This window comes from Pimephales promelas, chromosome 1, assembly GCF_988280905.1.
Source record: "Pimephales promelas chromosome 1, fPimPro1.hap1.1, whole genome shotgun sequence".
Taxonomy (NCBI): domain Eukaryota; kingdom Metazoa; phylum Chordata; class Actinopteri; order Cypriniformes; family Leuciscidae; genus Pimephales; species Pimephales promelas.
In genome coordinates, this window is record NC_142769.1 from 46539674 (window position 1) to 46558819 (window position 19146).

Here is a 19146-nt window from a genome sequence, read left to right on the forward strand (position 1 = left end):
AATTTGACCACTTCAAGAATAATAATAAAAAACATAAAAAGTAGTAATCACAAATCAGTCAGAGACTTTTCTTCATTGATAAAATACCTGAGACTGTTTCAAATAGCCTAGCATAATGTTCTCCCATTATCCCGATATGTGACAGACAAATCCAATTAATTTACAATAGCATATACAGATTCCACACACATAATAATAGTGATGATCAACAAAAGTCTCTGTGAGTCTGCCTAAGTTGATGATTCCGGCAGAGACTCAAATTCTTCTCATGAAACCTCCAGGTAAACGCAGGACCATGAAGAGGGTGGAGCGATCCTTAATTTGGTGGTCCAGAAACGTATCGTTGTCCTCTAGTTGTTTATCTGTGTACAGCAGTCTCAGGTTAGATGGATCATCCCCTGAGATAAAGAAACATTTACATAATGGTACATTTAATTTATTTAATCCATCATGAGCTGTCTAAAGTTAAACATACCAATCTGAATAATACGTATTTTATACATCTATAAAATCTAGATTTTAAATAGTTAAATAAAGAATAATTCGTTTATTCTCTTTTCTCAACATGAATGGATAGCTTAATAATTATTAGCTACTAAGTTAGGCCTAACGTTGCCGACGTGGAAATCAAATTACCACTGGTTAGCCATGTGACCAGAAAACGGCCTAGCCTAGGCTACTTTCACAAACTTTTTAAGAAAGGCATATAGCATATTTAATTTTACTAGAGTTGAATACACAGCCTATGATTTATATTAGCTAATATTCAATATTACCTGCTTGACCGGGCAATTTTTCTAAAAGTTTCTTTTTGAACGCTAAAATCGTCATTTTGTTGAAATCTTCCTCTGACGTCGCAACATCAACGGTTTTTTTCTCCCCCTTTATTCCAACCACAATGATCTGGTAAATCTTTCCCATTTTAGATGAACACCTAAAGCAATTAGGCTACTGCAAAACTCCGTATACAATGTGGAAGTTTCACTTTCTGTTTTTATAAGGTGTTGACGCCCTGACAGAAAAAAAAATATAGCCTTACGCCTACTGTCATAAATAGGTAATGCGCAATAATAATCGGCGTTTCAAATAGGCTAAACGAAATATAATAACACCATAATTTTATTATTATCATGCTAGTAGCAAACCGTATTCTAAATAGGCCTATCAATGACAAGGCTGATCCATTTTAGTTATTAGGTGACTAAGGAAGTTAATTTTGTCGTTCAGATTTAGGCTATTCATTTGTTCTGTGTAATATAGGCCTATTAAAAAATAGGCCATCGATTAGCTATCCTCTTTGCAAAAATAAATAAATAATAATAATAATAATAAACAAACAAAAAAACAACACAAAAATAAAAAAACAAAAGAAAACAAAACAAAAAACACAGACATGCCTACTTTACAGGTAGACTATGGGCTATCTTATCTCAGCCCATAGGCAGTCGAGAAGCCACGTGACAAACTGGAAAAAGAATAAAACACTGTCAACATTAGTCTTTGGTTTCATTTCTAAACCGATTTGAACTGTTGGACTAAAAATGACGGAACAACAGCACGAAGAGAAACGCTACGATCCCAAAGACACAACGCTGAAGTTTGTAACTCGCAAGGATGATATAAGTATGTATTTAGGCCTACTACTGTTTATAAAAATTTATATTCGTTTTTATTTCTAAGGAGGCAGAGAAACTGAAAACAAGTGTGCTTGTCTCAATCCCAACGGCTGTAAAAATAGATTCGACATTCGCTTTCATACCCAATTCTAACTCTCTGGTAATTTCCTTTTTTGAGCCCAAACAAACCCAAATATAGCACAAGGCTAATTTCAAGAAATAAATTATTAATACGGCCTATAAATGAATCTAACTATGACATTGTAATGTCAAACTAAAAGTAAAATGTTCAGAAAAATATCCCTTTTATGCACAATTACAATAGAATTAGCATTTCACATGTTTTATAATAATTTTGAAACTTTGATGCAAAAGGGCTACTGTAAATCCATTAAACTACTACAACACTATTTGGCCTCAATGTATCAAACCAACTGTAAATTACTCGGAGTCAGAATATTATTCTTCATGTTGCACAAGGCTTGCTTTTCAGAGTTTTTATTTTTTTTATTTTTAGGCCAGGCCTACTGGACCATTTTAATCCATAAAACTATTAATAATTACTAACAGCTGCTTCTCTTACTGCAACATAATCTTGATGCGATACTTACTGAATACACAGCAATATGCTGCTTTTAAAATACAAAGAGTATTCTATGTGAAACTCGTCCAACAGTAGTAGTAGTAGTAGTACATATAATTAAATATTTAAAACAATAAATAAACACGCAACCATGAGGTCATGATGTGACGGATATAATAGCCTAGGCTATTATATCGTGTTTAATTATTTTTTAATTATTTAATTATATGTATTTTGGCTCATAAATAAAAATAATAATAAAAAATTGAATGATGAATCAGTTGATTCACTCTTGAAATTAAGCCAAGCACACAGCCTGCACAAGCAATGGCCAAAGTTTTTCGCATACACAAGCTTGTATTGTCAATAGTACTGAATTTCCTTCTGATATTAGGCAGTTACTATGGCAACTGCATATGCATCCATTAAGTTAAACATAAAAATATTCAAAAACCTTAACACAAATCTTCAATTAACTTGTATATTCAGCCGGGGATGATGACCCTGAGACTCGTCGTGCTGAGATGTCATGTGGCCATGCTGTCACTCCACAGTCCCTGACTCAGTGGTGTCGAAGTCTACTTGACCAGGTATTCACAATGAAGAATCAGTACTTGTTAACAGACACATACTTACAGTAATCTATAATTATTTCTGCTTTTCATTCTCAGGGTCAGCACAAGTTTTTGTGCCCTGCACTTAAAGATGGTACAGTGCAAAGATGCAATGCAGAATGGCCCTATGTGGAGGTGCGGAGGTTGGCTGTGCTGACACAAGAGGAACAGAGCCATTTTGAAGAGAGCATGGCTGTCCTGGCTGCAGCTGAGTACTGCGAACACAAAACAGTGAGCTACTGGTGCACACTGAGATGCATGTTTTCAAAAATAATTGCATCCTTGAATATTCACATATGTAAGGATGCAATTATTATTTTTGATTAAAGGTGACACATTATGCCCCTTTTCACAATATGTAATGAAAATCTGTGTCCCCAGAATGTGTCTGTGAAATTTCGGTTCAAAATACTCCCTAGATCTTTTATTAGCTTGTCAAATGTGCCACTTTTTGGTGTTTTTATATTTTTGCCCCTTTAAATGCAAATGAGCTGCTGCTGCCCGTCCTGTTCAGAACAGGGCCACAAGCTTCGGAAATTACGGTGTTGTGTCAAATTTCGACCCCGTCAAACGTTTTCTGGGTTGCTAGATGCACCGGTGACCCGATTATTGCACTTAAACACAAAATCTCCCCTTTAAAATGTTACTTAGAATATATACATGCTTCTTTGCCCATTCCTTGATCTTTAACTTTATCCATTTACCTACAGTGTCCTGGCTGTCAAACATTTGTTGAGAGAGCAGACATTACCAACCTCTGTGCCATTTGCACAATCTGCACGGCTGAGATGGGTCGGACATATCAGTTCTGCTGGCAGTGTATGAGTGAGTGGAAAGGTCCAGGCCCTCGATCTGACCGCTGTGACAACCCTGGCTGCACCAATCCCGACATCGAAAAGCTGACAAAATGTCGTGATATTACACTACCTGAAGTTAATAATGTGAGTTGTCCCTCCATGCGGGCGTGCCCCACTTGTGGCAATCTTGTGGAGCACGACACGACAGGGTGCAAGAATATCATATGTAATCGCTGCAGGGTTGAATTCTGCTTCGTCTGCCTGAAAGTCACTCAAACGTGTTTGCAAACAAGCAGTTATTTCATTGGTTGTTCAGCTGGGGTCGCTCCACGGCAGACTTCCATTCCTACCTGGAATAGAAGCGAAAACAATTGAAGAAGCCAATTAAAATGACACGTTAAAGGCTATATTAAAATGTTCCATTCCCCGTGTGTAATAAATAAGCTGTGATTCTATGCAAAAATCAAATAGTAATCAAATGTAAGGTGAAGGCTTTTTGTGTAGATTACTGTCCCTTGCTCGTGTTCTCTAAATAAAATGGAATGGAATAAAATGGATTGTGTTCATAATTGTCACAATTTGTTGTGGCATAACTGCACTACTATATGATAAAAAGTCAGTTAGCTGATGAATATTGTTCCATGGGATATTTAATCAGTACTAAAAAGAAAAGCAGAACAATTGTTTTTTTGAAAGTTTAAAATGAAACAAAGATTATCAGAGAACATTTTACAAGAAAATACTATTTCAGTATTGTACTTTCAATTTCTTTGCCATTTCTTTGTGTATTTTACTTGTAGATTCTGAGTGAAAATTGTTGCTACACAAACTGTATGACAGACATTTACTACTATCAACATTTACTAGTTCAAATTAAATTTCACTTAATTGCCAAATCCTTCGGTCAAAGAAACTGAGTGGAATGGAGTTATACTGGTTTTGGTTTCTGCTATACTGAAAGCAAAACTCTTTGCTGACATTTGAGTCTCTGACAAATGTGCCACGAGACGTGAATTTTCTTAAACTAATATTAACACAGTGTTAATGTCAAATGTTAGACAGGTAGGTAAACAATTTAATTCTATGGCAAATGTTGAATGGAGTTTACTTAAGGTAAGCTGATGTAAGATGAGTGCTCAGCACGAACACAAATACTCTTATCTCGTTCAAATCTTGACAGATTTACAAACGGTTTGGTTTCTTACAAACGTTATAACGTATCTATAATTATTCTGGATGATTATGTATTTATACACTTATCATAAGTATGCTGTGTCATAACTCATAACTGTCATAACTCTTTATGGTTATGCTCAGTGGTGTAGTGCAGGGTATACGCAGGTATACGGCGTATACCCACTTCCTTTTCAGTCGGCATTGCGTATACCCACTTCTAAATCCCCTCTGATGCGCATCATTTAGTTGCTAATCCAATTTCGTGAATAAAAAAAACACCCCGTTAGAGTTGTACCCGTAATATTAACTCTAATTTGTTGCTGTAATGATTCTCCCATCGCGACGATAACTGACCTTCTCATCTGATCTGCTTCAGCACTCACCTGCTCGTCAATATCAAAATGCTCGTGAGACCAATCAAAGAATGCAGGATTTTTGTTCATAGAAGCGCGAGCTGAGCGCGAATCCCAACGCGACGCTTCACTTCAGTTAACGACAGTGCGAGATAAGATGCAAGTAGCTCAAATTTACGTCTGTTTTTCAATAGACGTTTTAAATGACCGACAGAAATAATCTGTTTGATTAAAGGCAGTGGAAATTACAAGCTCAATTTAACAACACAAGCACCCCATTAAATATATTGCCATTATTATTGTATAAATATATTTGTATAACATTTTTTCGAATGTGTTTGACTTGTCTGCGTTTGCGCCAATTGCATCATTTAGCCAGAGGGTGGCGACAAGTGACTGTCTTTTTGAGTGAGCAATTGAACCATTAATTAAATTAACAGATTAGTCCAAAAAACATTGATTAATTTAGGAAAGAAAAGTCGCTGAAACTGGAACTGATTCTCATGTTTAAGAATCTGATCAAATAGGCAACTTCATGCTTTTAAAGCTATTGTTGTCATTTTTTTGGCCATCAAAACACCTTAAAATGCTCATTTCGAGATCAGGAAAATCTAAATTTTCTCGGGGGGGCATGCCCCCGAACCCCCCTAACAATAAAATGTATGGGACCTGGCACCTGGGTATTTAGAAAACTATATGTGCGGCCCTGATGTGCAAGAATACTACTGATTCTATGTGTTCTATTGTATTCATTATACTCTATTCTATATTCTTGCATATTGAATACTAATGCAAGACTAGTAGTCTTACATGTCACTGTTTATAACACAGGGCGTTCATCCTTTGCTGGGTCGCATAAAAAAAATATTGGGGGCATAAATTAAGAGTATACCCACTTCTCCAGGCACCACTACACCACTGGTTATGCTGTGTCATAACCACAGCAAGTTATGGTTATTCAAATAGCACATGTGACAAGTGACAAGATGGTCGCCAGGTGCAGACGTCGACTTCCATTGGCCAGCAGCGTGGACGAGATCCAGACGTTACGCCGGAAGTGATCTTTCGCGCGTCTACGTCCCGCATTGTTTACACGGAGGTTTTGGAAGTTTTACCTTTCACTAAACATATTTAGATATATCGAAATCGTCTTCCATTGCGATTTCCCGTATATTTAAATATGTTTAGTGAAAGTTAAAATTTCCGGAATCTCCGTGTAAACAATGCGGGACGTAGACGCGCGAGAGAGATCACTTCTGGCGCAACGTCTGGAGACGGTTGGACGGCTGTTAACAAGAGGTAAAAACGATATAAATACTGTTCGTTTTCTCACACAAACCACTTGTTTCGTGTCTTAGGCCATCAGTGTGTACTTACATTTACGAGTCATTAAATCATGTTTAATTTGGACTTCTCTGTTCATGCTCTTTGAGGTGGACCCCCAAAGACTGCATATGACTGACAGACAACACCGGTTTGCCCGAAAAAATGTCAAAATTGAAAATACTGTGGAAACAAAGACACCTACATCTTGGATGCCGTTGAGGTAAGCTAAAACATATCAAAAATTAAATTCAAAGTGAACTATCCCTTTAAAGCCCTATGAAAATATGAACTGGTTTTTCAGCACAGATGTAGTGCCACCAAAAGTTCAGATGCAATACAACTAAATGCAACAATTAAGTGTGCAAAACATAAACCGATAAAAACGGTACCTTCTAGGTTGCATGGTAATGTTGCTGATTATGGTACATCTCACACTGATGCGAGCTCTTTTACCAGTGGGGTAATCTAAGCTAAACGGGGACAAGGTGAAGTCTTAAATCACAGGGAACGAGAGAAGACCTTTGTACCCGTCTCTTTTAATATTACTGAAACAGGTCTTGAGACCTTTAAGACATCATCAGGTATTCCAGTAATCATTCTGAAAATCGTATATTTGTCATTATAATGCAGACATCACAATGTTATAGACATTTCAAACTAATGAAGCACATATTGACTTTTATACTGATTGTGTTTATTTAGCTTGAGGCAATGTATTTCACTCTAAACAAGAAAAATTAATAAAATTTTACAACAAAATAATTGGACCCATCTGTTAACTTTGATGAAAAAAAAGGCTTAATAGGGGCTATTCAGATGCAGAACTTTGACTGGACGTTGTTTGCTGAGACTTGAGCTTCTTGTAGTATTTCTGGAGGAGGGAGAGAAAGATGATAAAAGGCAACTATACAAAAATATAAGCGTTCAGAAGTGACTTTAACAGTATTTAGAATAATATTTAATACCAGTAAGTAAATGAGGTGGAATTAACATTCAGAAATTAAATAGTAACTTGTACCTCCATGTTCTGATAATGCCTTAGGCTACTACAGTGACTTTTCTTAGCAGTTTCCTCACTGCCATAAAACAAAGAGCAGAGTCTGCAGAAGAAACCTGTCTTGGGCACCACAAAGTCAACCCCTATGATACAAAGATTACAAAACAAAAAAATCAGCTTGGAGGTGATAATGATAAGGCAGTCATTGTTCACAGCATTATCAAACAAAGCCTTTTTGGTAATAGAAAGCCAAATTCAGAGCTGATGTTAGTGTCATTTGAAGTGAATTTCTTACCAATGGGGTTGTCTGGGGTAAACGGGGGCAAGGTGAAGTCTTCAATCACAGGGGATTGAGATCTGGCCTTTTTAACCTCGGGTTCCTGTATCGACTCAGTCTCCCGACGTTGCTTGGACTCTTCTGCAAATTAAAATAAAGGAAAGGTGTACGTGAGAATACGGTACACCCAGCTAAAATATTTTAATATATGATGTACAATAGTTGTCTATGAGATTGATTACCTTTGATAGTGGATTTTTTATAAGAGATATCGCTTTCTGACATAGCAGATTTGTCATCATCTTTAGCTCTAGGCCTGTCCTCCTCTGACCCTGAAGAGAGCTCCAGATTCAATGAATCTGGAACCGTTTCAGCCTTTTGCGGTTCTGAGTTAACATTAAGATTGATGGATTCTAGAGCAGCTGCCGCTGGTTCACACTCCGTACTCATCTCGGGCTCCTCTGCTTCTTCAGCACTCTTTGTCGCCCCTCTTTTACCCCTTGTGGATCGCCTCACTACAAAGAGCAAAAAGGGGTCAACAGTGATTACAAAACCCACAGGCTGTTTAGACTTCTTAAAAATCCTTTCGATCTTTTACTCACCTGGGGTCTGACGACCTCTCTTTTTGGCCTTTGTAGCTCTCTTTTTAACTCGTTTCTCCTCTTTGATCTCTTCACTAGGTGGTTGTTCGTCTTCCTCCTCCCCAACTTCATCCACAGTTACAAAATTCATCTTGCGGAGCTCTTCCAGGTCACATGAATCCTCTTCGTGGCTTGGTGATTTCACAGGCTCCTCTGGTATGATTAGTGTTGAGCTTCTGGGACTGGTTGACTTGGCTTCACTTTGCTCCAATTCCTCAATCTCCTCATCATCACCTTTGGCCTCATCCAAGGTTACAAGAGTCTGAAAGGACAAAAAAGGCCATGTAATCATACAGGAAAGAACTAAACCAAACCATGGTAGCCTTTAGGGGTGTAACGGTACATGTATTCGTATTGAACCGTTTCGGTTCGAGGCTTCCGGTTCGGTACGCATACAAACCGAACGATTGCTTGGATCATTTTTCCTGCCGGCAAAATTCGCGCTGACGCGGCCAACACATCGTTGCGCAACATCAAATGGCAAATGTAATGAAAGCAGAACGAAACTGCGCTACTCATTATGTGCTTCACGGATTATCTGCTTCACGGATCGTTTATCAGTTCGGACCAGCAACATCTGTGCAGCGCGAGCCGATCTCGATCAAGCAACACTGTTACTTCACAGCGCTAAGAGATCCGGTAAAGAACACATTTGAATTCGCCACTGAGGTAATAACATCGCTGCGAGATCTAGTGAGATGCATTCACATTTCTCCGTTATTAACCGTAGATCTCTATTAGATCAGACAGCGCTGTCATGGAAACCAGGAGAAACATTGTGCCGTGAATGAACTAGTAATACTTTACGTCCACAGACCAGCAACATTCACCATGGATTTAATATAGTAACACTAACTGGAACCAGTTTGGCTGGAATGGTGAAATGCTTTCAAGTACTTCACACATCTTTTTCCAGCACTTCAAAATTCAAATATTATATAAATAAATATATTTAAATGTTATTTTTAATGTGATGACCAAAACATTATTTGTTCATCCTTCAAAGATGACCCCCATTTATAAACCTGAAAGTTTCAAGGTCTAGGAAAACTCACATTTATTTAAAAATATTTTTTCTTTAAACAAATAGGACATTTCTCTGGCATTTCTTTCTTTTTGCTGTATCGAAAACGTACCGAACCGTGACTTTAAAACCGAGGTATGTACCGAACCGTGATTTTTGTGTACCGTTACACCCCTAGTAGCCTTAATGATGGGGTTGAAAACAATTCAAATGGTGGCAACTAAAAAAGAACTGACCTCAGGGTTGAATGAATCAAATTCCTCCTCTTCATCAACAATCTCATCCAACGTGACCAGGCCTTGAAGTTCTTTGTCCAACTGGTATTCTTCACCCCCCATTTCATCTTCTCCAACCTCATCAACTGTTAAAAGTCCCTCAGGTACTTCATCAGCCTTTGAATGCTGATCCTCTTTTGATTCATCAAGATAATCTTCCTCACCCTCACTGACCTCATCAAGAGTAACCAAAGCATCATGGGATGGAAGCACAGTTGCCTCATCTTTAATGTCCATTTCTGGGGCAGATGTTTCAGGCTGTTTGGTTTGGTCATCTTCTGATTTCACTAACGTTTCTGTAGAAGTTGGTGGGCAGCCTTCCTTCTGTGAAGGAGAGGAGAAAACTGACTGGCTTGGCTCAAATTCAGTGCTTTCTTTCACGGGAGAAAGGGTCTCAACTTTGACATCCATCTTGGCTGAAGCACTTTCAGCTACAGTACAAAGAAGTTCGGTTGTCTCACTCTTAACGGCAGTTTCCATCCCATCTGTTCCCAGCAGTTTATCAACACTCTTTTCCTGAGACTCATCCTCTTCTGGCTTTTGAGAAGTGACCACTTCCGCAACTGCCGCGGTTTCTTCAGTCTTGGTGTCCATGCGTTCATTAATTCCAGGTTCCCCTGTCTCAGAAGGTACAGTCTTGTCGGTATATTCTGGTGCATTAGCTTGAATTGACTGTGCAATAGGAGAGACAATTGAATGGGGATCCTGAATCTTCTCTGAAGACTCGGAGTTTGAGGCCACAGTGTCCTCTGCATCATCCCCTACTTCGTCAACAGTGACAAACTCATCAATGTTAAATGGAAAAGGTTCTTCGTCGTTTTCCTGGAAAGCACAAATTCCTAAATCAGCAACGTCTATTTTTCCAGTCATTAGACCGCAAACGTGTTCAATGTTGATGCTTACCTTTTCGGTTGTCCTTGAATTTGAGTGACTCCTTGAGGGTTGTGAGTTTTTGCTATGACTCTATGAAAAAAGCCAAATCAACAAATCAAGCCAAAACATTAACATTTAAGAGCAATTCACCTTTGGCTAAGCCCCGCCCCACTTAGTTACTGTTGCTACATCCGTCAATCTTCATCTGCGCTCTGCATGGCTTATGCTGTAACAGCTCTTCCTGCTGAAATGTTATCAAACTTTTATAAAGCAGCAAATAAAGTGTCCGATAGAAGTAGGCAAAAGTGGCTGCAATATGCGTTCAAAGGCTATATTCAAGACATACAGGTGAAACGCAAGAAACAAGGCATCCAAAAAAGAGGCAAAAGCATAACGTTAACGTTACCGATCACAGTCAAAAAATGAACCACCGCATTTCCTACTAATCGAGACGGAGGCTGGGACTAACAATATCAGGGAGCAACACTGTTCATGCAAAGCTGGGTAGGTCTCTATTCACTTCTATAATCGTTATTACAAAGCAAACGGACTACACGAGTAGAACGTTGCATTTATTAGCAGCGTGTGCTAGTGTATCAACAGAGAACCGAAATCATAACCTAAAACATTATAAAACGGTCTAACTAATATAACTTCACACTCACAGTAAGGTTAGAAGTAAAAAAGATGTGCTTGTTGATCTTTGCGGGGTTTAGCTGACTGAGGACGTCCACACAGTTTAACGTTAATCCAAAAACGACACTTGTCAGGAGGATTTTACTTCGGTTTTGGGAAGGGAAAAAACTGACACCCCCCTCCAACCTCTCTGGGAAACGCGTATCTGTGTTACAAATGTCCAAGGCACAACGTTTAACCATATTTTTGATAAAATTATGACGGTAATAGCCTGCCGAGAACAAAAATATGAGATGCCTGTGTTGAAAGTCAATAGAGTGCTGTGAAAAAGTGTCCGACCTCTGTGGGAGCTCGTTCTTGGCTGCGCTGTGATTGGTCAATCTACATTCTAGGGCGTGGCTTAGCCAAAGGCGAATTTTGCAACTGAAGAAACAGAACCATCAAAGTAAAAGCATATATATATAGTCCTTCTCACCCTGCGATCAAGATCATGCCCCCTTGTTCGCTTTGATGGAGGGCTAGATTCCCGCCTACTTCTTCGGGAGGATGATCCCCCACGCCTGGTGGTGGGACCATCTTCTTCAGAATTACCCCTGTTCCTGTACCTAGAAGCGGACTCCTTCTCTGGGGATGAGGTGTCCACAGGCCTGCTTCTGGACCCAGAGTTCTGAGACTTTTTCTCAGCCAGTTTTTTGTTCTCTGCTTGAGAGGTTTTCTTAGTCGCTTGAGCAGGTTTCTTTGAGCTTGATGGACCTTTTGGGGTTGTCTTCACTGCAGCTTTCTCCATCTCTGCCTTCTGTCTGGCTTCCTCTTCAGCACGTTTTAATGAAGACTGTAAGCGACACTGATGGACAGCTAATTCAAGGGCCTTCAAAATTTCCTGCGTAACCGGAGGAAAGTCCAGAGAGTCGTCGTCGACTTGGAAGGGCTCGGGTACTGTTTGGGGAAGGTTTGAGGCACAATTAGCTGTGACAGATGAGTCAGAAGTGGAGGGCAAATCAGAGGCAGAATCTAAGGTTGAAATGGAGTCAGATGCAACGGCTGCAGGTTCAGTTTGATTACTTGACTCGTGCTTAATGTCCGCCTCTAAAGATTCAGGTGGTGCCGCTGTTAAGTCATTCGATTGGCCCTCATTGTTGATCTTGAGCTCCTGTCCACATGCTTCCTCTTTGACATCAGTGCCTTTGGTAGGTTCTTCTGGACTCTCTGTCTCCATGGCCTCTACTGCCGTTTCCTCACCGCTAACAGCTGAAGCAACAATATCCATTTCTGACTTGGACTCAACATTCTTGTCTTGCTTTTCATTGTCAATTTTGCTTTCTTCCACAGATGTAAGAACCAATTCTTTGGGAGCATCTTCAGCCTTTGGGATATTTTGATTGTTGTTCGTGAGAGAAGTCACTGTCTGATCAGTTGTGTCAGATAAGACAACGGATTCTGAAGAAGCCAATTCATACTCTGCTTTTGCAGACGGCACTGAAACAGTGGATTCTCCAGAGGGACCCGAGGATGCCAATTCAAGATTTATTTTCCCAGATTCAGAAGCAGGAACAGAGGATCCAACTACATTCTCAGTGCTCACAGATTCAACTAAAAGAGCAGATTCTGATGCAGGAGCAGATGATTCAACTTCAGACTCTGCTTTTGCAGACTCAACTAAAACTGCAGATTCTGAAGGAGAAGCAGATGATTTAACTTCAAGCTCTGCTTTCCCAGACTCAACTAAAACTGCGGATTCTGAAGCAGGAACAGATGATTCAATTTCAAGCTCTGCTTTCCCAGACTGAACTGAAATGGCAGATTCTGAAGGAGAAGCAGATGATTTAACTTCAAGCTCTGCTTTCCCAGACTCAACTAAAACTGCGGATTCTGAAGGAGAAGCAGATGATTTAACTTCAAGCTTTGCTTTCCCAGACTCAACTAAAACTGCGGATTCTGAAGGAGAAGCAGATGATTCAACTTCAAGCTCTGCTTTCCCAGACTCAACTAAAACTGCAGATTCTGAAGGAGAAGCAGATGATTCAACTTCAAGCTTTGCTTTCCCAGACTCAACTAAAACGACAGATTCTGAAGAGGGAACAGAGGATCCAATTTTAAGCTCCTTGTTCATAGACTCAGGTTCTGCACTGGGATCTAAGGATCCAGCTTCAGGTTCTTTTTTCCCAGATTCAGTCTCCAGGGTCACCATGACAGTTTCGGTAACAGCTTGGGTATCCATCTTTGCTTTAATCTCATGCGTTTCTGCATTAGCAGGCATTCCAACTGCAATGTCTTTGGGAGCTGCAGTGACTTCAGTTTTCAACTTTTCTTCATTATGCACAGCAGAGGCTGCAGCTGCCGCAGCCACTGGCTTTTTAGCTTTGACCGTATTAGGTTGACCAGGAGGCTTCGTTCTAAGGGGGGAAAATTATTTTTAAATTTCCAGAATCATTGCATACAGAAAAGCTAAAAATGTTGTTCTTCCACTCTTACCCTTTTGCATCTGGCTTCTTTTTCAGCTGTTAAATAAATAACATGGTAAGTTATTAATTGCCACTGTGAAACAAGCGATGCTAACATACGCAAAAAAAAATGGCAAAAAAACCAAACATACCTTAATTGGTTTGGCCAGTTGGAAGTTGAGGGTACTGTTCTGGATTACACAACGAAACTTAACGAAGCGGATGAAAATAGCCCTAGCCATAGTGACATTCTCCATTTCAAAAATCATCTGAGATTGAAAGAAAATTAAAAACAGTCAGCTGAGATCTTATACTTTCCTTTAATAATGGAAATAGATATTATGCAAGTAAAAATAAGAGTTAGAGAATAAAGTTAAATTTGAGTTTCTTACCCTGCCATTTAGAGGCAAAACCTTCTTGAATTTACCATAGCGTTTGATTATGGTCTCTACTTCTTGGATTGCCTTAAGTGTTTTTGGTACATTACTAACAATGAGAAGGCGTTCAGGCAATGTGACGATTTCCTGTGGTCAGAAAGGAAAAAAAAAAGTATTCACTATAGAAAAAGTCAGAGTTATTTCTTTTAAGCTTTTAAGTCAGTGTTTTCTCTTCAGCCTTTACTTACAGGTGATTTCTCCATGTCCATGAACACTCTGAAAACTGACTCCTTTTGGAAGAAAAGGATAAAACAGTTGGTCAGTACTAACCAGTAGTAATCAAGAGTATAAATGTACTCTTTTACACAACAAAGAGAGCCCATTTTGCCAGTGTCGTGTTCTTAAATGAGAACATAGTGTTTAAAAAACTGTAATTCATTAATAGGTACAAAATAGATTGGATTTCTTTACAGCAGTACGTCACAAAATATGTCACACCATCAAAGCTTTAATGAAGGAGTATTATTAGTACAGACATCGTGAAAGAGGCTAAGAGACCAAAGAGAACGTTGACAGAGGAATCTACAAAAAAGTGTAGATCTACAAAAAGAATCCTGTGTTTCTAAGACATTTATAAATATCTTTTCCTCTTTATAATTTCACACAGAGATGGAGTGCACACTCACGGTATAGTTCAGGTCAATAGGTTGCAACATCATCTTCACGGTTATCTCTTTGTCTTTCACTTTAGCTGGGTTCTCAGAGTAGGCCTTCACCATTGCTTCAACTGCCTCTGTGTTGGGCATTTGCAAGTAGGCCTAAAAACAACAACAACAAAAAAAAAAAAACTGTTAAAATACATAACAATATGATATAAAACACTATAATTAATATATACTAATAACAATATAAACGTAAGAAGACACCATCCATTTTTTAAATCAAGGATTCATGTCATTTTTGCAGTATGTCATTCAACAAAGACAGGAATCAGCGCATAGGAATAGGAATCAGTCTTACACCAAGTTAATCGGCTAATGTATCTGTTAGGAATGTTTTTATTTTTCACAAATTATAATCTAGCTCATATCCATTCCTTCTAGTAGCGTGGATACATCAGCTAACTTTAACAGAAAATCATTGTTTAACTATAATGGGAAAAAAATGACTTTGTTTTTTAGTTTTTTTTTTTTTTTTAGATGTTTCAGGCTATCAAATTTGAGATTTCTGATCCAATTTATTTGCAGGCTTCTATGACTGCAATATGTTGCGTTTTCCATCAAATGTCAACTAGTGATGTCGAAATACTATTGGGAACGCACATTTTAAAGCAAAGTAACTGGCTATAACATTGTTGTTGTTGTTTTTTTTTAAACGCATATTTGAACTTAGCATGTTTCCTAAATCTCTGCAAACATATTATTGTATTTTTATGCGTTTTTACCGTAAAAAAAAAATTACATACAGCACCTTTAATGTTATTACCTTCTGTAGAGTGATAGCTATGACAGGAGTTTCAGTGAACCCATATGGTTTAGCAAGATTGGTGAGATCATCCTCAGTAACCCCTTCCACTGGAAGATTCGTAATCTCGACTATATTTTTTCTCCAGGGTACTTCCTGCAGTCAAAGAAAAAAGGTAGAAGTAGTTATTTTTTAAAAAAAAAAACAACAACAACATATGATATATACTGTATGTGTATGCAGTTTTGAGGGAGAACACTAAACAACATACCTTCTTTACAATCTTCTTGGCAACTGCGGTCTCTGCCAAATTACACAAACAAATGTTATACAGATTGTCCAACATGACCACAGGAACAACTACAAAGGAAGATGCAATAACTTACCTGAACCCTTAGCAGCAGGTTTAACTTTAGCTGCCTGTACCATCTTTTTGGGCTCGTTCGGTTTTCCCTTGGTTACTTGAGGTGTCTTGGGACCTGGCAACTCTTTTGCTTTAGCTGGCTGAGATGCCTTCACTGGATTTGCACCCTTAGCTTTCACTGACTGAGTAGGTTTTGTCATAGTCATCTCTTTTCTGTAATAAGTCACAAATACATTCACAGAATAGAACATTTGTAAAATGATCAAAACAGGCATATATATATATATATATATATATATATATACATACACACACATAAATTACGTGAATCTTTAGATGCAAAACTTACTTCTTAACAGGTTTTCTCCTATCATCATCCTCTCTTGGATCCTACAAAAGCGCACAGATCAGATTTAAACCCAGGCCTCGGTATAGTTCACATCTCTAAGTGGACTTGACAGAGTCAAACATACCTTCTCCATGCAGATCTTAATGACCTGACCACGAATTGTCAGGTGCTTAAAGTTGAGCAAAGCTCTGGCATCCTCCTCTCTCTCCATACATATAGAGGCCTGAAGAGAGGAAGCATCACAAATGTTTGCTTTCACAAATTAGCGGCAATTTGGGGGTGACAATCGCTTGAATGGTGGGTTCATTATTACTCTTAATGAAAAACAAAACAACAAAACAGTATGACAAAATCGCTTATATAAAACAGAACTTTTATTAAAACGAATCAGATGGCGTTATTAGCAAAAGGAATAAGCATGGCAGGCTCATTCCTGTGGTACACTTGAAGGTGTGTGTGTAAATTAGAAGTCTTTCCTCTGGAAGTTGCCACCTTCATCAGGGAAAGTTTACAGATTGCCTTATTAATGTTTGCAGGTTCCCAATTAGCATTGGTTTTAAATCCAAAATATTGCCAAATAAGCGCTTTTACATTTTGCTTTGAAACCAAATCTTAGTAAAGTCAGTAAGCTTGCAGTCTTGCCTCACTATCGTCAGCGACTCTCGCTGAATTAAGGCACGTTCAGTTTTTAATCGTAGTGTCTGTTCTTTAACTGAACTAAATTATCTTTATTATTATAAAGAAAATATCAAAACAATGGTGGAGGGCAAGGTTGGGCAAGTTATGTAATCAGTACGTGGCCAACTATCGCAGCAAGCCTAATGCTAAGAATTCACCTTCGCCATTACAAGAATAAATGACATTTTAAAATAAAATAGAAAAGCTATGTAAACAATTCACAATATTGCAGTGTTTACTGTATTTACCTCTCGAATCGCCTTCAAGAGGATGGCAGTGTAGACCTTCCCAAAAGGTTCAATGGCATCAGACAGTTCTTTGTTGGTAGTCCCAAGAGGAAGTCCAACGAGCCTCAGCAAACATGATGTACCCGGTGCAACCCTGCCTTTAGGCTTCATATCATGCAAAAACAAAGATAGCAATTAGATTTCATATTTTTAGCACAGTCAGATACTCTTTTCTTTTTTTTCTTTTTTTTCAAAAGTGTTTTCTAAATTTCTAATTTACAAGTGCATGTAACTGCTGTATGAAGATGTACCTTTGGAGCGCTGGGGGTCTTTGTGACGGAGGGTCTGCTTGACTTGGAGTATTCAGTTCTCTTAGGTGAAGGCGGCTGTTTCCAGCTACTGCTGCTTCCCTTTGATGAGGAAGTAGAGGGAACACTCTTCTTCTTTGCTAGCTCAGCCAGCAGGGCTGGTGCCAAGGACTTCACCACAGCCTTCAAAGTATTACTGTCTGTAATTGAGGAAAGCTCACCTGTGGGGAAGAAAAGAATGTCATGTAGTAGTACACCAAGTGATTTGAAAGCAAAAAAACCAAAACAAATTGTAATAAGTGATCTTACCCGATGACATGAGTTTCATGGCCAGTCGTTCAGTACTGCTGGATCTCTGCTGCCGGGACGGGCTGCTCCGGCGGGGACTCGAGCGGCGTGGAGGAGAGCGCCTACTGTAACCTGGAGACCTTGATCGTTGAGATGGAGGACTACGGGACCTTCGTCTGTAAGAACTTCCTCGAGACTTCCTATGAGGTGACCGGCTGTGACTTCTGCTACGCCGGTACCTTCTAGGGCTTCGGGAGCGGGATCGGGAGCGTGAACGGGATCGTTTACGACGGCTTGAAGACTCATGGTGCCGCTTCGGGCTGGGGGATCTGGAGTACGAGTGTGATCGGGTGCGTCGCTTTGAGCTGCTGTGTTCTGATTTGGGCTCAGGTCTGTGGATGATTGCCATTTTTAAGTGAATTTAAATGCCATTTAAATGAAAAATTGTCTTATAAAATGAACAATTGTCTTATAACGTATAAGATATATATATATTAGGGCTGTGCAAAAGTTAATTGCGATTAATCGCATCCAAAATAAAAGTCTGTTTTACATAATATATTTGTGTGTGCTGTATATAATTATTTTGTATATATAAATACCTATGCATGCATGCATATATTTAAGAATTATTTGCTCTTAAATTCTGTATATATATATAAATACATAATCTATATTATATAAATATAAATATTTTATATAGGAATAACACATTTTCTTAAACATATACATGCATGTGTGTGTATTTATATATACAAAATAATTATATACAGCACACACAAATATATATGTAAACACAGACTTTTATTTTGGATGCGATTAATCGCAATTAACTTTTGCACAGCCCTAATATATATATATATATTAGGGCTGTCAAACCATTAATCGCATCCAAAATAAAAGTTTGTGTTTACATAATATATGTGTGCGCACTGTGTATAATTATATATATATATATTAATGTATATATATGAATATATATGTATATATATATATATATATAAAAATAAACACACATGCTTGTATATGTTTAAGAAATATTTTCATGTATATACTGTATATAGATTTATATATAATTTACATTATATATAAATAAAAATATTTTATACATAAATAATATTTTTTCTTAAATATACATGCATGTGTGTGTATTTATATATATATATATATATATATATATATATATATATATATATACACACACACACACAAAATAATTATACACACATATTATGTAAACACAAACTTTTCTTTTGGATGTGATTAATCGCAATTAATATATATATATATATATATAAAGAAAACAAAGAAAAAAAACACACACACATTTCTAGACCTAAATGCTCAAGATTGATTTTGGTAGGGATTTACCTTGAAACTGAGACAGAATCAACCTTCCAGTCAGGGTATCTATAATAAAATAAATATATGGCTTTTCGTTAGTTAAATGAGAAAGTCTCCT

The 19146-nt window shown here is 38.1% G+C and overlaps 3 protein-coding genes across 7 annotated transcripts in view; 1 reads left to right on the plus strand and 2 right to left on the minus strand.

The window, feature by feature from the left end:
- Nucleotides 1–41: 41 nt before the first annotated feature.
- Nucleotides 42–1002, minus strand: LOC120469486 (uncharacterized). The gene is made up of 2 exons (XM_039658512.2): nucleotides 777–1002; nucleotides 42–398 (listed from the first exon to the last, which is right to left on the minus strand). The coding sequence occupies exons 1-2, from the start codon at nucleotides 919–921 to the stop codon at nucleotides 256–258; spliced, it is 288 nt and encodes a 95-aa protein (XP_039514446.1). The 5' UTR covers nucleotides 922–1002; the 3' UTR covers nucleotides 42–255.
- Nucleotides 1003–1476: 474 nt separating this feature from the next.
- LOC120469401 (putative E3 ubiquitin-protein ligase ariadne-2) lies at nucleotides 1477–4164 on the plus strand. Its single transcript, XM_039658366.2, has 4 exons — nucleotides 1477–1623; nucleotides 2689–2789; nucleotides 2871–3044; nucleotides 3524–4164. Exons 1-4 carry the CDS (start codon nucleotides 1542–1544, stop codon nucleotides 3983–3985), a joined length of 819 nt encoding a protein of 272 aa, XP_039514300.2. The 5' UTR covers nucleotides 1477–1541; the 3' UTR covers nucleotides 3986–4164.
- A 2973-nt stretch (nucleotides 4165–7137) lies between these two features.
- Nucleotides 7138–19146, minus strand: part of znf638 (zinc finger protein 638) — a 32882-nt gene continuing 20873 nt past the window's right edge. For all 5 annotated transcript variants that reach the window (XM_089130449.1, XM_089130452.1, XM_089130456.1 and 2 more), the window contains exons 4-25: nucleotides 19056–19094; nucleotides 17706–18076; nucleotides 17400–17617; nucleotides 17110–17253; nucleotides 16308–16406; nucleotides 16184–16224; nucleotides 15857–16047; nucleotides 15742–15773; nucleotides 15492–15626; nucleotides 14693–14824; nucleotides 14255–14296; nucleotides 14022–14153; nucleotides 13782–13898; nucleotides 13661–13686; nucleotides 11664–13581; nucleotides 10583–10642; nucleotides 9641–10501; nucleotides 8342–8642; nucleotides 7982–8254; nucleotides 7758–7880; nucleotides 7484–7605; nucleotides 7138–7336 (exon numbers count right to left, since the gene is read on the minus strand). In XM_089130449.1, coding sequence (XP_088986575.1) covers nucleotides 7274–7336; nucleotides 7484–7605; nucleotides 7758–7880; nucleotides 7982–8254; nucleotides 8342–8642; nucleotides 9641–10501; nucleotides 10583–10642; nucleotides 11664–13581; nucleotides 13661–13686; nucleotides 13782–13898; nucleotides 14022–14153; nucleotides 14255–14296; nucleotides 14693–14824; nucleotides 15492–15626; nucleotides 15742–15773; nucleotides 15857–16047; nucleotides 16184–16224; nucleotides 16308–16406; nucleotides 17110–17253; nucleotides 17400–17617; nucleotides 17706–18076; nucleotides 19056–19094 — 5440 coding nt within the window. In that variant the 3' untranslated portion in view covers nucleotides 7138–7273. The remainder of the gene's footprint in view (nucleotides 7337–7483; nucleotides 7606–7757; nucleotides 7881–7981; nucleotides 8255–8341; nucleotides 8643–9640; nucleotides 10502–10582; nucleotides 10643–11663; nucleotides 13582–13660; nucleotides 13687–13781; nucleotides 13899–14021; nucleotides 14154–14254; nucleotides 14297–14692; nucleotides 14825–15491; nucleotides 15627–15741; nucleotides 15774–15856; nucleotides 16048–16183; nucleotides 16225–16307; nucleotides 16407–17109; nucleotides 17254–17399; nucleotides 17618–17705; nucleotides 18077–19055; nucleotides 19095–19146) is intronic.

Excerpts from the sequence above, each read along its gene's own strand:
- LOC120469486 (XM_039658512.2), bottom strand. The coding sequence starts at position 921 with ATGGGAAAGATTTACCAGATCATTGTGGTTGGAATAAAGGGGGAGAAA. Across the intron at positions 399-776 it reads AAAATTGCCCGGTCAAGCAG|GGGATGATCCATCTAACCTG; the intron begins GTAATATTGAAT and ends TCTTTATCTCAG.
- LOC120469401 (XM_039658366.2), top strand. The coding sequence starts at position 1,542 with ATGACGGAACAACAGCACGAAGAGAAACGCTACGATCCCAAAGACACA. Across the intron at positions 2,790-2,870 it reads GTCGAAGTCTACTTGACCAG|GGTCAGCACAAGTTTTTGTG; the intron begins GTATTCACAATG and ends TTTCATTCTCAG. Across the intron at positions 3,045-3,523 it reads AGTACTGCGAACACAAAACA|TGTCCTGGCTGTCAAACATT; the intron begins GTGAGCTACTGG and ends ATTTACCTACAG.